This window comes from Monodon monoceros, unplaced genomic scaffold, assembly GCF_005190385.1.
Source record: "Monodon monoceros isolate NGI ecotype Baffin Bay Population unplaced genomic scaffold, NGI_Narwhal_1 Super_Scaffold_18, whole genome shotgun sequence".
Lineage (NCBI taxonomy): Eukaryota > Metazoa > Chordata > Mammalia > Artiodactyla > Monodontidae > Monodon > Monodon monoceros.
This window is the reverse complement of record NW_021703774.1, coordinates 130,807,018-130,820,965: the sequence shown is the minus strand read 5'-3', so window position 1 is coordinate 130,820,965 and position 13,948 is coordinate 130,807,018. Positions and strand designations below refer to the sequence as shown.

The window sequence follows — 13,948 nt, the reverse complement described above, 5'->3', positions numbered from 1 at the left end:
TTAGATTTTCATGAGAATTTCAAAGCTGGGAAAAATCAGGCAAAATGTTTTTGCTTTGAGATAAGATTAGGTAAGCAAAGAGTTGAAATAGCTTAGATGAAGAAGTGACATTACAGGTAAATACAAATGGAAAAAAAGCAGTTGTCACAAGTGATGAACATTGCTCTGAGCCTAATGATTGTTTTACCTGTAAAGAAGGAAAAAGGCAGCCTCAAGTCTAATTAGATAGTCTTGGTGGCACAGTGATTAAGAACCCGCCTGTCAATCCAGGGGACACAGGTTTGAGCCCTGGTCCAGGAAGACCCCACATGTCCCGGAGCAACTAAGCCCGTGCGCCACAACTACTGAGCCTGTGCTCTAGAGCCCACAAGCCACAACTACTGAGCCCACGAGCCACAACTGCTGAGCCCACGAACCACAACTACTGAGCCCATGTGCCTAGAGCCCGCGCACCGCAACAAAGAATAGCCGCCTCCCCCCCGCTGCAACTAGAGAAAGCCCACGCGCAGCAGCAAAGACCCAACACAGCCAAAAATAAATAAATAAATACAATTTTAAAAAAAGAGCAGATTGCTCCATCTCCTATTAAAAAAAAAAAAAAAGAAAAGACTAATAGATAAAACTGATTTTAATAGAGAAAAACCCATCAAGCAATAAGATAGCTTTGTCTTAGCAAAATGATCATGGAACCTAAAATTCTTAAATTTTAAATTTGCCTTTGTGATGTGTTTTTCTTGCCTGTAAACTCTTTGCCAAAGGTTTTGCTATCTCAGGCGGTGCAGTTCTCTGTGTAATTTTACAAACTCTGCCTATTTGTCGTATTAACTTATTCAGTGTTTTAGAGAGAGAATTAGAAATGGTCTTGTCCAAGGTCATGCCCTGAGCCAGAGTTGAGCTCAGGTCTCAGGAGTCCTTGTCTGCGTTCTCTCTGTCATATCAAGGGTCAAAAACGCAAATGCTTAAAGAAGTCAGACAGCATAAATGAATAAACAGACCAGGCAATGAGGTATTTTTTACTTCTACAGAGAAGTTTCTCTTTTCAGCTCTCAGTACTCTCGGGCTGAATTCCATGTTCCCTCCTTTGACAGAGAGATGGGCATAGAGAAATAGATTGCTACTACAGGTAAAACATTAGTGCCATCATGATGATAAATTGAGTGGTGGTGCCTCTCACAAACTGGAGGGTACAGGCCTGTCTGAAGGGATCAGTCACCACTCAGCTCCAGCTGACCCTTGCCATGGGGGAATATGGTGACCCAGTGTTTTACACTCACCAGTTCTTCAAGAGAAACCAAAATCTGGACTTAAAGTGAAATCTCCCAGTTTTAAAATATTGGCTCATTTTTAAACACATTATATATCCCACGTAAAATACATCTGTGGGCCAGATGCCACCTCATACTACCCATGTATGATCTCTGCGTTATACTGTATTGCATTTCTATTTTTCCCATGTTCCAAATGCAGGTGCCACCTTAGTAAGGAAATGCCAAAAAGCCCCACAATTCTAGTTACGTATTGTAAGATGGCCTTTTCCTCTTGATCCTGACCTGAAAGCCATCCTGAGAAAGATCTGACTCCACCCAGCTTAAGCTTCCTACCTATCCAAATAGTTTGTAGCCTTTTCTGCCTTCTCCTACAGCTGCCAGCTCTCAGAGCGGACATCTCAGAAGATGGAGGAAACAAGGAAAGAGTCATAGAGTCAGGATGGTTCTGTCTATATATTTCTAAGGCAGCCACCTGGCAAATATAGTTATTGTCGTCACACTTGTTATTGGGAAACAAATAACCACTTAATGGGACGCTGTGATCTTCTGTACTGTGCTAAATGTATCAGAGAACAGAAGTAGAAAGATCAGCCCTTGCAACAGGCACTCCAGGCTTTTGAAATGAGTACTCAGTTATTTGACAAACTGGCTCCTTCTTTGTTAATCAGGGTGGGCCTTTGTCATCAGATGCTGTGGGGAAAAAAAAACAAAACTGCAGCTGACCTTTTAAGGTCTTGTTCTTCCAACCATTTTTACTCTTTTGGTGGTACTTCCTTCTCTTTAATAACAGGTGTTACGATCTAAAAGCCACCTGTATATCACTCACTGCAACCTTCCCTGCAAAGCAAATTTTACTGTCCACATTTTACAGTTGTAAGAGAAGAGGCTCTGAGAGGTCAAGTAACTTAGGTAGCAGAGAGTGTAAGTATAGACCATGAGTTTTGAACCTAAGTCTGTTTCCAAAGCCCGTGTTTTCAGCTACTGTCTTAAAATGTAGATTTTATTATTATTCAGGTATGATGAGGCCAGCAGATCAGGAGATGATTGCCACTGAAAGGATAGTTTGTTACTCACAGTTCTCCAGAAGAGGGGGCTGGCTAAACCATGCAGGGCCAAATGGGAAGCACTAAGGTTGTCCCTAGTTGTCTGGTACCTGGCTCTGGGGTGATTAGAGCAGGGAAATAGAGGAGGTGGTGAGGAGGTGTGCTCTGTATTAGTCAGTTTGCATATGAAAGGCATGCTTACAGGCCAGTGGGGTCCTTTACTATCTCTAGGAATTGAGCCCTGGAAAGGACAGTCTCTCCAGGGTCAACAGGGCCCCAGATCCCAAAGCGTCACAAATACAGAAAAATAAAAAGACATGATTAAAATGACCACATTTCCTTTTATTAGACCCAAAAGTTCAAAGCCATCCTTTCACTCTGATTTTCTTATGCTCTGTAACTACTCAGTCACTAAGTTTTGTTTTATTTTCTTCAAAATGTGTCTCATTCATTCTTTCGAGATGCCAGGCATTGTAGGCACTGAAGAATGGGAAATAATGAGGTTTTTGATTTAAAAGAGCTCAGAGTGTAAGGTAAGAGATAGACATATAAACTAATCGTTATTGAAGAACTTGATAAATGCTGCAATAGAGCAAGGACAGGGGATATTCGTGCCTTGTATTCCCAATGTCAGCCTCTGAGCCCTGTCTGTGTTTCCTACCCTCTGTGCCTAGTCATCTCCCCATTGTACATACCCTACTGGGTTAATTTTCCTTAACTCGTCATTATTTTGCTCCACAAATCGAAATAATTTCCTGTGGCCTACAATTCAGTAAAACAATAGTCACTTATCTGACTTTTAAGAACCACTGTCTGTCCATACCCTCCTCATGCATCCATATTTTTACCACTTCATTTATTCTCTAATTTAACATACAGTTACCCTCTGACCAATGTGTGCCCCACACAAACAGACACAAATACAAAGCGTGGTAAGTGCTCCCAAGACGTACATGGTATTCTGTGGGCATGTGGTCCATTATGGTTTGTACATCCCACATTTATCCAATAAATACTTATTGAGCATCTATGATATGCCAGCCTCAGGGCTATACCAGTCTTCTTACTGTCTATACCCAGATTTGTCTTTCCGTCTTCATATCTCATCACAGCCTCCTTTCTGGTATCCCTTGCCTCTAGCCCTTTACTGCTCCAAACTGCCTGTTCTTGGCAATTATTATATATACAACTATATAATAATTGCCAAATATTATATATACAACTATACAGTAATTGCCAAATTATTGACTTCTTGCTTTATGCTCTTGTATGTATTTCTTATTTTCCACTCTATCCCAGAGCCTAGTCCCAGTACCTGGTGTATTAGGCATTCGGTAAATAGCAAATAACTGCATTCATGCATGTGGGACACATGCTAGCTTCTGTGCTTCCTCCGGGAAGCTCATTTAAATCTCCCTTCTCTGACCTCCTAAAGCACTTCCCATAGAAACTAGCCTCAAATCAAGTAATGGCTTTAATTATCCATTATTGATGCCAGTGGCTTCATTGTGATGCTCTGACTGGATTGCAAACTCTTTAAGGTCCAAACTATGCCTCATTGCAGTAACCCAAAACTGAACCTTCAGCAAGTAAATATTCAAAACCTGGGTGATTTTCTTTCCCTTGAAATCACCAGTTGCTTTGGTATTATTTTGACACATTTCTACACGATGGAATTTGACAACTTATACCTGGAAGTTGAGTAGACAGTGTGACATGGTAGTTAAGACCAAGGACTTTAGATACAGAGAGACCTCAGTTTGAAACCTAGATCTGTCACTTACTCCCCTATGACCTTAGGCAAGTTACTTAATCTCTTCTAGTCCTGGTTTTCTCATCTCCATGAGAGTGTTGTAAGAAATAAAAGAGATAATGTATGTAAAATGCATAGCTTAGTATTGGTATATGGTAAATGAGTCAATAAATTTTAGGTGATATCATTTGTTCTGTTGTTGGCATTATGGTAGGCACACTCTGTGTCACAGAAATCCTGTTTTAAAAGGAGACTAGAACGGGGTAAGGGGGAGAGGAGGTCGCTGAAGCTCAGAGCAGATAAGTGACTTGCACAAAGTCACATAGCTAGTTAGTATCAGAGCCAGAACCCAGACCCAGCCTCGGTGACTCCAGAACAAAATCTCGTCCTCTTTACACAGACCTGACGCTCAGGAAGCATGCTCAGAGAAACTATCCCCATGAGGCCACAATAACCCGCCTGTTCGTAGTTTGAATGAAAATAAATAGATCAGAATGGTTGTTTTGGGGATTCATGTAAACGTTGAGACAATACACAGATTAGGTTCAGGAACTCAAGCCCATTGTTGGGTGTGGTTTAGCAAGCAGAGTCACAGCATGGGGAAACACATCCCTTCCTGATGCATAGTGCATATTATTTTGTTTAGAGCCACCAAGTGGATTAAGGAATAAATCCTAGACGTGGAATTTCAAATGAGAAGATGGTTGTCTGCAGAGCTCAGACATTTCTGTCCTTGGAGAGCTCTGTCCCAGTTTCCCATGCGATAACTTCTCAGTCAGGGGAGATTCTCTTGACAGCTCTGGGGCAGCTCTTTTTTGTGTTTTTTAAACTGGGACTCCCTCCTCATAGACTGTTTCACTCAACTTCTCCATTAGTAAGACACAGAGAATAATTCAAGGTCTGACATTGCCCTGGGGTAACAGCGTGGGGTAACCAGAGGGGGAGATGATGTAATCCAGAGGCCTGTGCTTTTAACACCCAGGCCGGCCCCCCTCTACCTCATTTACCCTGAGTTACACCTCCTTCTCATGCCTCTGTCAAACCTCGTTCTTGGACCTGATACTACCTGCTGCTACCAGTTCAGCCTTGGGAGTTTCTTTTCCTGCTGTTCTTCTCTTTAAACTTCTTTGTTTTTATAAATCCAAGAGGCCAGCAGTTGGTTAAACAAAGCTAGATTTCTGAAAGAGCTGAGACGCTCTTGCTGAGTTAGCATTTTAATATTCTTGGATCCTCTGTAGACAAAGAATTGAACGAAACAGACATTTTAATATATCTTCTTCTGGCTTTAACATAGACTAGAGAAGCTATAAAATTGACCCCTCTCTCTTGTTTTTCAGATAGATCACATGGTGCAGGGCCATGCTGCCTTCCCTGAACTACAAGCCAAGGCCACAGCCAGGTAACAGCTCCCTCTGGTCTCTACAGTTTTCCATGCCCGACCACATTAGGGGCACTGACTTTAGGAGCTGCATGATTTTCAGATCCTGTGAGCAATGAGAATGCCTGGCAGTACTTGGTTATGAGATAGTCATCTGGATGATCCAGGACACACATGTATTAATTTTCAAAACAATCTAAGAGAATCCACAAAAAAACTAGAGGTCCTCCAAGAATATGCCAGTAATCATGGTTGAGAAGCTCTGACATAGAAGAAAGAGCATGGATTTTTTGAGTCAAAGTTTCTTTGGATTCAACTCCAGTTTTTCTCCTTAATAACTATGTGACCTTGGGCAAGTTATTCAACTTCTTTAAGCCTGTCTTTTCATCTGTGAAACAGGATAGTAACTGATAGGAGTGATTTCCAGAATATATTGTTAAGTGAAGAAAGCAGGGTATATTATTTATTTATTTATTATTTTTTTGGCTACGTTGGGTCTTTGTTGCTGCATGCAGGTTTTCTCTAGTTGTGGCGGGCGGGGGCTACTCTTCATTGTGGTGCGTGGGCTTCTCATCGTGGTGGCTTCTCTTGTTGCGGAGCACGAGCCCTAGGTGCGTGGGCTTCAGTAGTTGTGGCACACAGGCTTAGTTGCTCCTCGGCATATGGGTTCTTCCCTCACCAGGGTTCGAATCCATGTCCCCTGCGTTGGCAGGTGGCTTCTTAACCACTGCACCACCAGGGAAGTCCATAAAGGAGTGTTTATAATATACTCTTTTTTATGTAAAAAGAAGGTGATATAAGAAAATATATGTGTACCTACTCATTTATGCAAAAGAAATATAGGGAAGTTAAACTAGAAACTCATGAGGTTGTTACCTATAGGAGGTGGGGTAGGAATGGGATGGAAATAATGGGGAAATGGGAACAGGGTAGTAGGAGGGAGCGACACTTCTTTGAGTATACCTGTTTATATAACTCATACTCTTAGAATCATGATGATGCTTCATGTCCCCCTGAAAATAAATAAAAGATAGATAGATAGATAGATGGATGTGTGTGGTGGGGGTGAAATACAAACAGTGAAAAAAATAAACCTATAGTATTAATAATAAATAGCATGATCATACTAATAGGGGTTTGGGAAAGAAAAGAATTAACCTAAGTAATTTCTACAAAATGATTAGCCAATATGCTTCAAAGATTAGGAAGCTTAAGGAATTACTAGAGAATTGTCCCAGATTTGAGGAGACTAAGATGCTACTACATCTAGAAACAATGTATGATCATGGGTTAGATCTTGGCCAGAAAAAAGCACATTAGTGGGGAAAACTGTCAGCATTCAAATAAGTATGGAGATTAGTAATAATACTGTATTTATGTTAACTTCTTAGATGGTGGGTATAGGGGAAGTCTGTATACTAGTTTTGCAATTTTTCTGTAAATCTAAAATTATTTTGAAATAAGAAGTTTGAAGAATAATTATTGAATGAATTTCATGATAATAATGCTTAGTGGTTGGGCTTTTTAACAAAAGTAAGGTATTTTATAATATTTTTCAGAGAAACCCCATTCATGTAGCTAGTACCTGGCAAAAGGGAGGTAGTCGAAGGTGGAGGTTACTATCCTAGATCCTGGAGCCAAATTGCCTGTCTCAGCTGCACCCTTTAATAGCTTGTTACCCTGGGCAATGTACTTAACCTCACTGTGCCTTAGTACTTCACTGTACAGAAAAATAATAACAGTAAACACCTCATAAGGTTGTTGAGAAAATTAAATGAATTCAAATAGTGTCTGGGATATAGCAACAATTGCTGAGCTATAATAAATATTCAGTAAATGGTAGTGGTAGTGATAAAAGTTGTTGTAGTTACTCGTATTAGACATTTTCATTCCACCAAGGGACGTCTGTTCTTATGGGGAGGCACACCTGCACAGAGAAGAATGAAGTGCATACTGACTAGAATGTAAACTCTGTGTCATCAGGGTGCAGAGGAGGATTGATCCCACCAAGGAGTTTGAGAAAAGTTTCATAAGCTTTCCCTTCTACGAGTCTCTAGTTACAATGTCATTACCATCTACAGGGATCATACCACTTAGCCAATAACTAGCACTTTAGTTGGCTTAGAGACCACATAACCTAGAAGAGGGATGCCTAACCTCAGATCACCAGGGAACCTCTTAATTGTGTGCAGAGTTTTGTTGATTATATACTTACATGTACATTTCTGGGAAGAGGGGCCATAGCTTTTATCAAATTCGTGAGGAGATCCAGCATTTTAAAACCTCTAACCCAAAGGAAAGAGCACAGATGTAGAGTTTAGAGATCTAGATTCAAATCTCAGCTCCCACATACATAGTTGTTTGAACCTTAGTTTCCTTATCAGAACATGGGATAGTAGACATGAGAAAACCAGCCATGGATAGCTCTGAGAATTTATTTTGAGTTTACAGAAGCAATGTATTTGGAAAGGCTTTGTAAACTGTACGATGACAATGACAACAACCACTACTACTACTTCTACTACTATTACTAATGATTATAAAAGAGGAGGACATTTTGGAGGGGATTGTTCTAGGGTTAAGCAGCAGATGTCAGTCATCCATCACCTGCCTGCCTTCTCATGGAGTAGCAAGAACACTGGACTGAAGTCTTGGCTTCTGGTACCAATTCTGCCATCAATGTCTTGGTGACTCAGTTTCCTCACCTATAAAATTACAATGATCCCACCCTGCTTAATTCATTTTCCAGGTGTTATGAGGATGAAAGTAGACCGTGGAAATGCCAGTCTCTGAAGATCTTAGACCTCAACGCAAATCTAAGGGATAGGTTAGACTTTGCAATGAAATAACTCAAAATGTCCGGAACTTTCTTCTGTAGCTGAGCCTCATGTGAGTAGTTTTGATTGAAAATAGGAAGAAAGGGAGGATTTGTGGATTAGCATGTAAACCCAGAGAAACAGTAGCACAGTGTGGTCCAGAAGCAGTAATTTATAGAACTCAATCTTAGAGTCAGACTGGATTTACATCCCACGTCTCTTCACATGCCAGCTGACTTCTTCCCGCTTTCCAGCTACCTCTCTGTATTTTTCCCTCTATCTAGAGCTAAGTTGCTCCAAAGCATTGCCTGTACTCTTGGTCAGTTTCCTCACTCCTCCCTTGCCCACTCCAGTTTGATTCTGTCACCATCGGCCCCTGAAACGTTTACTGTTCAGGTCCTCGGCGACCACAGGATGTCTTCCAGTCCCCTTCCTTGAGCTCTCAGCTCCATGTGGCACCAATGATCACTCCTTCTCCTTCCCACACTCTCTTTTCTTGGCTTGCCAGAATGTCACCCTCACCCAGTTTTACTTCTGTATCTCTGACTATTTCTTAATCTCCTTTTCAGGCCTATGATCCTTTTCTCTGTCACTAACAACAAAGTTCATCACAGCTACATTCTTGGACCTCTTCTCTCTTTGTGGTCTTTTCCGTGATCCCATCTACATTCTTGGCTTCATTTCCTTCTATATTTTGATGACTCTCAAAATTTTTTCTCCAGTTTGTATATACTTAGTAGGCACTCAATATTGGTTCTCTCCCCTTCCAATTTCTTTTTATTGTCTTGCAAAGGAAAATGTGTCTCTATCTTATCAGATCTATAAATAGACTATATCAAGACTAGCACTCACTATGCTTCAGATCTTAGAAATAGGAATAGTTGTTATTAAGTGAAGTTAGTTATTTGGAAGGGACAACAAATCCCTTGGATTCAAAAACTGTATGCCTCTTGTGGTGCGACTTAGTGCTGTCTGCAAACAGCAATGCAGGTCACCCCTATCTCAGAGCTTAGCATCAGCAAATCCTATTTGAAACCATAGAAACAAGTGTTGATAAACAGATTGAGTATTTTATACTCTTGATTTACTGTAATCCTAGGCTTCATCCTGAAGAGAAGCCTTCTGTGAGCTTACGAATTAAGTAAACAATAACTAGATGTACCCATGCATGTAAATGGCAACCGGAGTCTCTTTCTATGTAGGGCCAAATATCCAGAGATGTTACTCCGTAGCCAGAGATCACCTTCCATTGATGATAACTTCAGCTCTTTTCCTCTAAACTGCCCATTATTGTCTTACTTTTCTTAAAGAATCTTTACCAGTGGTTCAGAATGAGGTTATGGTGATGGCACAGTTTGGTGGGAAGATGTTGGCATAATCCACAAGTGCTGGATTCAAGGTTGACAGCAGAGCCAAGGTTAAAATCCAGGTCCTCTGACTGTCTGATGAGTGTCTTATAAGCATTTATGGTATAACAGTGAACAAAGAAAAAAAAATCCCTGTTTTCATGGAAATTGTGCTCATGCACATACACACACATATACCTATATGTACGTGCGTGTATGTTTATGTTTGTATGTATGTAGAGAGAGAGAGCACATACTCCAGGAATTGGTAAGCATTCTAAAGAAAAATAGAGATGAGTAAGGAGACATAGAACGACAAGAGGTGTTGGAGTGACGGATGGGAACTATTTCAGGTGGAGAAGCCGTCCTTGATGAGGTGGCACTCAAACAGGACTCTGAACTGAATAAAGAGAGAGATCAAGCCATGGTTATATAGAGGAGATCCCTTTAGCCCAAAGGAACAGCAAGTCCCAAGGCCTGGAAGCAGCAGCCAGCTTGGCAAGCTCAGTGGACATTGTAAAGGGCACTGTGACTGACCAAAGTGTGAGGGAATGGGGGACAGATGAGAGGTAAAATTTAGCCAAGGGTCAAACCATGCGGGTCATTGTAAAAAGCTATAAGACCACTGCACTTTTTTCAAGGTTTTTGTTTTTGAGCAGATGGAAGACACAGTCAGATTTACCTTTTAAAAGGATTACTTTGGCTGCTCTGTGGAGAATAAACCAGACCATTGGTGGGGACAGAGGGTCAGTGGAAGACATGACTCCTGACCTCAGCAAGTTTATGGTCTACTGGAGGAGGACTGGAGACAGAGAAGCCCAGCCTGTTCTGAGCTCCTTTTTCAGCGGTCACTGCAAGCAGTGGTCATTTCTCATTGTGATTCTGTGAATTTCCGGTCTCTCAGGGGTGCAAGGTTCTGCTAATTCCCATCCTCTCTCTCAATCTGTCTTTCTTTTTTCCCACTTTCCCTGGAGTGTTTTGTTATTCCTTTCAGAACAATCAACTTTTCTTGATATGATTTATTCTTCAAACCTCTTTTGCTTCTGTGATTTCTATAATCCCACTGAGGATCACTTTAAAAATGTACTGGTCCCCCATATGCCAAATCTCAGAAGATATCTAAACATTCCCATTAAAATCTGTATAAATGCCCCCGCCCCAGAGCAAGAAAAGGAGAAAGAAAGACCAAGAACATTTTTTAAGAATTTTCAGTGTGCCTGGCACTGTGCTTAGTGATAGTTTTATATATATATATATATATATATATATATATATATATATATATATAATCTAATTTAATTCTAGTTGAGGAAATGAGTATTATAGGGACTCCACTTCTAAACATTGTTTCCACTGTGCATTCTACTCTTGTGTTCTCAGATTGTTCCCTTGGCCTTTATGGCTTCTTCAACCTTGGTCCCTCAGTCTGACAACTGGGGCCATCAGTCTATCCACAAGTATTGACTTAGGCTCCCCTGAGCTAGGACAATCATAGACCCAGGGTGATGATATTAACACCTTTCATCCCCTAGGGTGTGCCAGGATAAACGGTAAATTCTTGATGTCTCTTGGATGAGAAATGTTTTTCTAAATAGACGTAAGCTGGGTATTACAATGCCTTTCTTTGGCTTCTGTTCTACAGGCAAGGATAAGAAAGTGTTCAGGGCACTGGGGTCCTCTCAAGAAGACTGAGGGCTGTGCTGACTTAGGAAATCAGTTCTTCATTTTCTGCTTCTCAGCAGATTCACTGTAGCCCGGCATAGTGCCTGGCACATGGGTGGAAGTGCAGGGTGGGGTGTCACAAGATGCTTATTCCTTTTCTCTGCCCCCTTCTGTGGGGTATACCAGCACGCCTGGAGGGTTGTGTCCATATGACTCCAGAGATCTACTCTTTTGGCAGCTGTACTACAATGAGAGGGAGAGGTAAAAATAACCTCTAACAGTCCATGCGGGATCAATATTCATACATTCTACACTTCAGTAACCGTGTTGAGCACCTGGTGGGATGCATAAGATGTGACTCTTTCCCAAAAGGAATTCAGATTCCAGCAATGGATACAGATAAAATTAAGAGGCAATTGTCATACAGTGGAGGAAGGGCCATTCATTCATTTGATGGCTACTCTTGGGTGGTTCTGTGTGCCAAGTTCTCTGCTAGATTCTGAATGTATACTGGTAATGGTCTGCCTTCATGAAGCTTAAAGTCCAGAGAAGGCCATAGGCAGTTAACAAGTAAATGAACCCATAAATAAGTCTATGGCGACCAAACATGATATGAAAGAAACTAACAGAGTATGATGATAGAATATCAGGGAAACCCCATTTGGATGAGGTGGTCAGGAAAGCCCTAGCTGATGGAAGCACAGTTAAGATCTGAAGGATATAAATGAGCTAACCATGTGAAGAGCAGAAGGGAAGAACACTAAAGGTTACCAAAGGGGAAAGGTTACTAAAGGGGAAAGGGGGGTCGGAGGGATAAATAAGGAGTTCGGGATTAGCAGATACAAACTACTAGATATAAATAGATAAACAATAAGGTCCTACTGTGTGTGTGTATATATGTATCTGAATCACTTTGCTGTATATCGGAAACTAACACAACATTGTAAATCAACTATATTCAATTAAAAATAAAAAGATGAGTCTAGAACAGTGATAGCCATAGGCAGGTAAAGAAGATAAGGAAGAGAATTCTAGGCAAGAGGGAGAAGGATAGGCAAACATTCAGAGGTTAAGACCTGCATATTTTGAAAACTTAGAAGTAGTTTAGTGTCACAAGAGCATGATGTGTACAGTGGTGAGGAGGGATGCAGAGTGGAAGGCATGTCTGTAACGTGGTACAATGTAGGGAGAGCTAGATAATGAAGAACATTATGCCAAACAAGGAAGCTTATACTTTATCTTGAGGACAGTGGGGAGGAATCACTGAAGGTTTTAGATAGGTATGGAGTCGTCATCAGAGTTGCATTTTAGACGAACCACCCAGGAAGGAGTGCAGAAAACCTAGTTGGAGGGGGCACAATTTCAAGGCAGGAGATAAGGTAGAGGGCCAGTCCTCTAATCCAGACATTTGAAGAGGGCCTGCATAAAGTAGTAGCAGTTATGAGGGAGAAAAGCATGCTGGTTAGAGGAATATTTAAAATAATAAATTGACAGAACCTGGTCCAAAATTAAATTTGGAAGCTGAGGGAAGGAGAGGAATCAAAAATGATACCCACTCTGACTCTGCCCCCAAAATGGTTGCTTGAGCAGCCGCTTAAATGAGTTTGCCTTTGGTCAAACCAAGGAGCATAGAAAGAAGAGTGAGTATATCAGAAAAGATGATGTGTGTCGTAGTAGACATTTTTTAATTGAGGTCCGTTTGGGCATCCAGGAGGAAGCATTTGATGAGTGCTTGGGTATTTGACATGGAACTCATCACAGAGAAATGAGCGGGAGATAAGGGCATATATTTGGAAGTCTGCAGCAATAGCTAGTTAACGGGAGCCCTGAAAGGAAGATGGGATCATCCAAGGGTGTAGAAAGAATGAGAAGGGGGCCAAGGACAGGTCTCTGGGGGTCTTCATATACTTAAGGGACAAAGAGAGGAAGAGAACCAGCTAGAAAACTAAAAGAGTATTGTCACCTGGAAACAAGGGGAGGAAAACAAATTAGTAAGAAGTGGCCAAGTGGTACAAAATGCAAAAGACAGTTCAGGTAAAATAAAGGCGAATAATGGTCCACTGGAGACAGCAACAAAGCGGGGATTTCTCCTCATGGTGGAGCCAGTCTCAGCAGAATGGGGCAGGCAGAATACCTATTGCAGTGGGTCAAGGAGGAGCTGGAGGTAGTGTGGAAGCTTCTTTTCCAAGACTTTCTCTTACTCCTAGAAAAGGCACAGATTCTTCTGTTAGACCATGTGTTCTGATTTGGGGTTTGAAAGTACGGTCACCATACTTTGGGGCGTCCTGTGAATCCAAAGAATTAAATGGTTTATGGAGAAGGAAAGTAGAGATTCCAGGGGTGCGGTACGCATTGAAGATTGTGAGCCATAAAGTCTGAAAAAAATCTTCCCTGACTCTAGAAGTGAATTTCCTGTGATGGAGAACAAGAAGGAACTATTTATTGATCAGCTATCATTTTATAGTACTCAGGACTCCATATTTAATCTTCATAGCAGCCTATAAGGTAAAAGTATTAACCCTGATAGCAAAAAAGTAAACTAGGCTTGGAGAGGTTTAGTGTACCTGGTCAGCCACCTGGTATACAGTGAAGTCGCTTTGTGATTCTTGAAACTGTATTTTCTTCTTCATACACAACAGGACTAGGGAAGCAAGGATTTCTCTCTCTAAGAGAGGATAAATG

At 41.2% G+C, this 13,948-nt stretch overlaps 1 protein-coding gene across 11 annotated transcripts in view; it reads left to right on the top strand.

Annotated features, from left to right (window-relative positions):
- Positions 1-13,948, top strand: part of FGGY (FGGY carbohydrate kinase domain containing) — a 432,084-nt gene that overhangs the window by 287,603 nt on the left and 130,533 nt on the right. For all 11 annotated transcript variants that reach the window (XM_029226879.1, XM_029226872.1, XM_029226868.1 and 8 more), the window contains one exon: positions 5,402-5,463. In XM_029226879.1, coding sequence (XP_029082712.1) covers positions 5,402-5,463 — 62 coding nt within the window. The remainder of the gene's footprint in view (positions 1-5,401; positions 5,464-13,948) is intronic.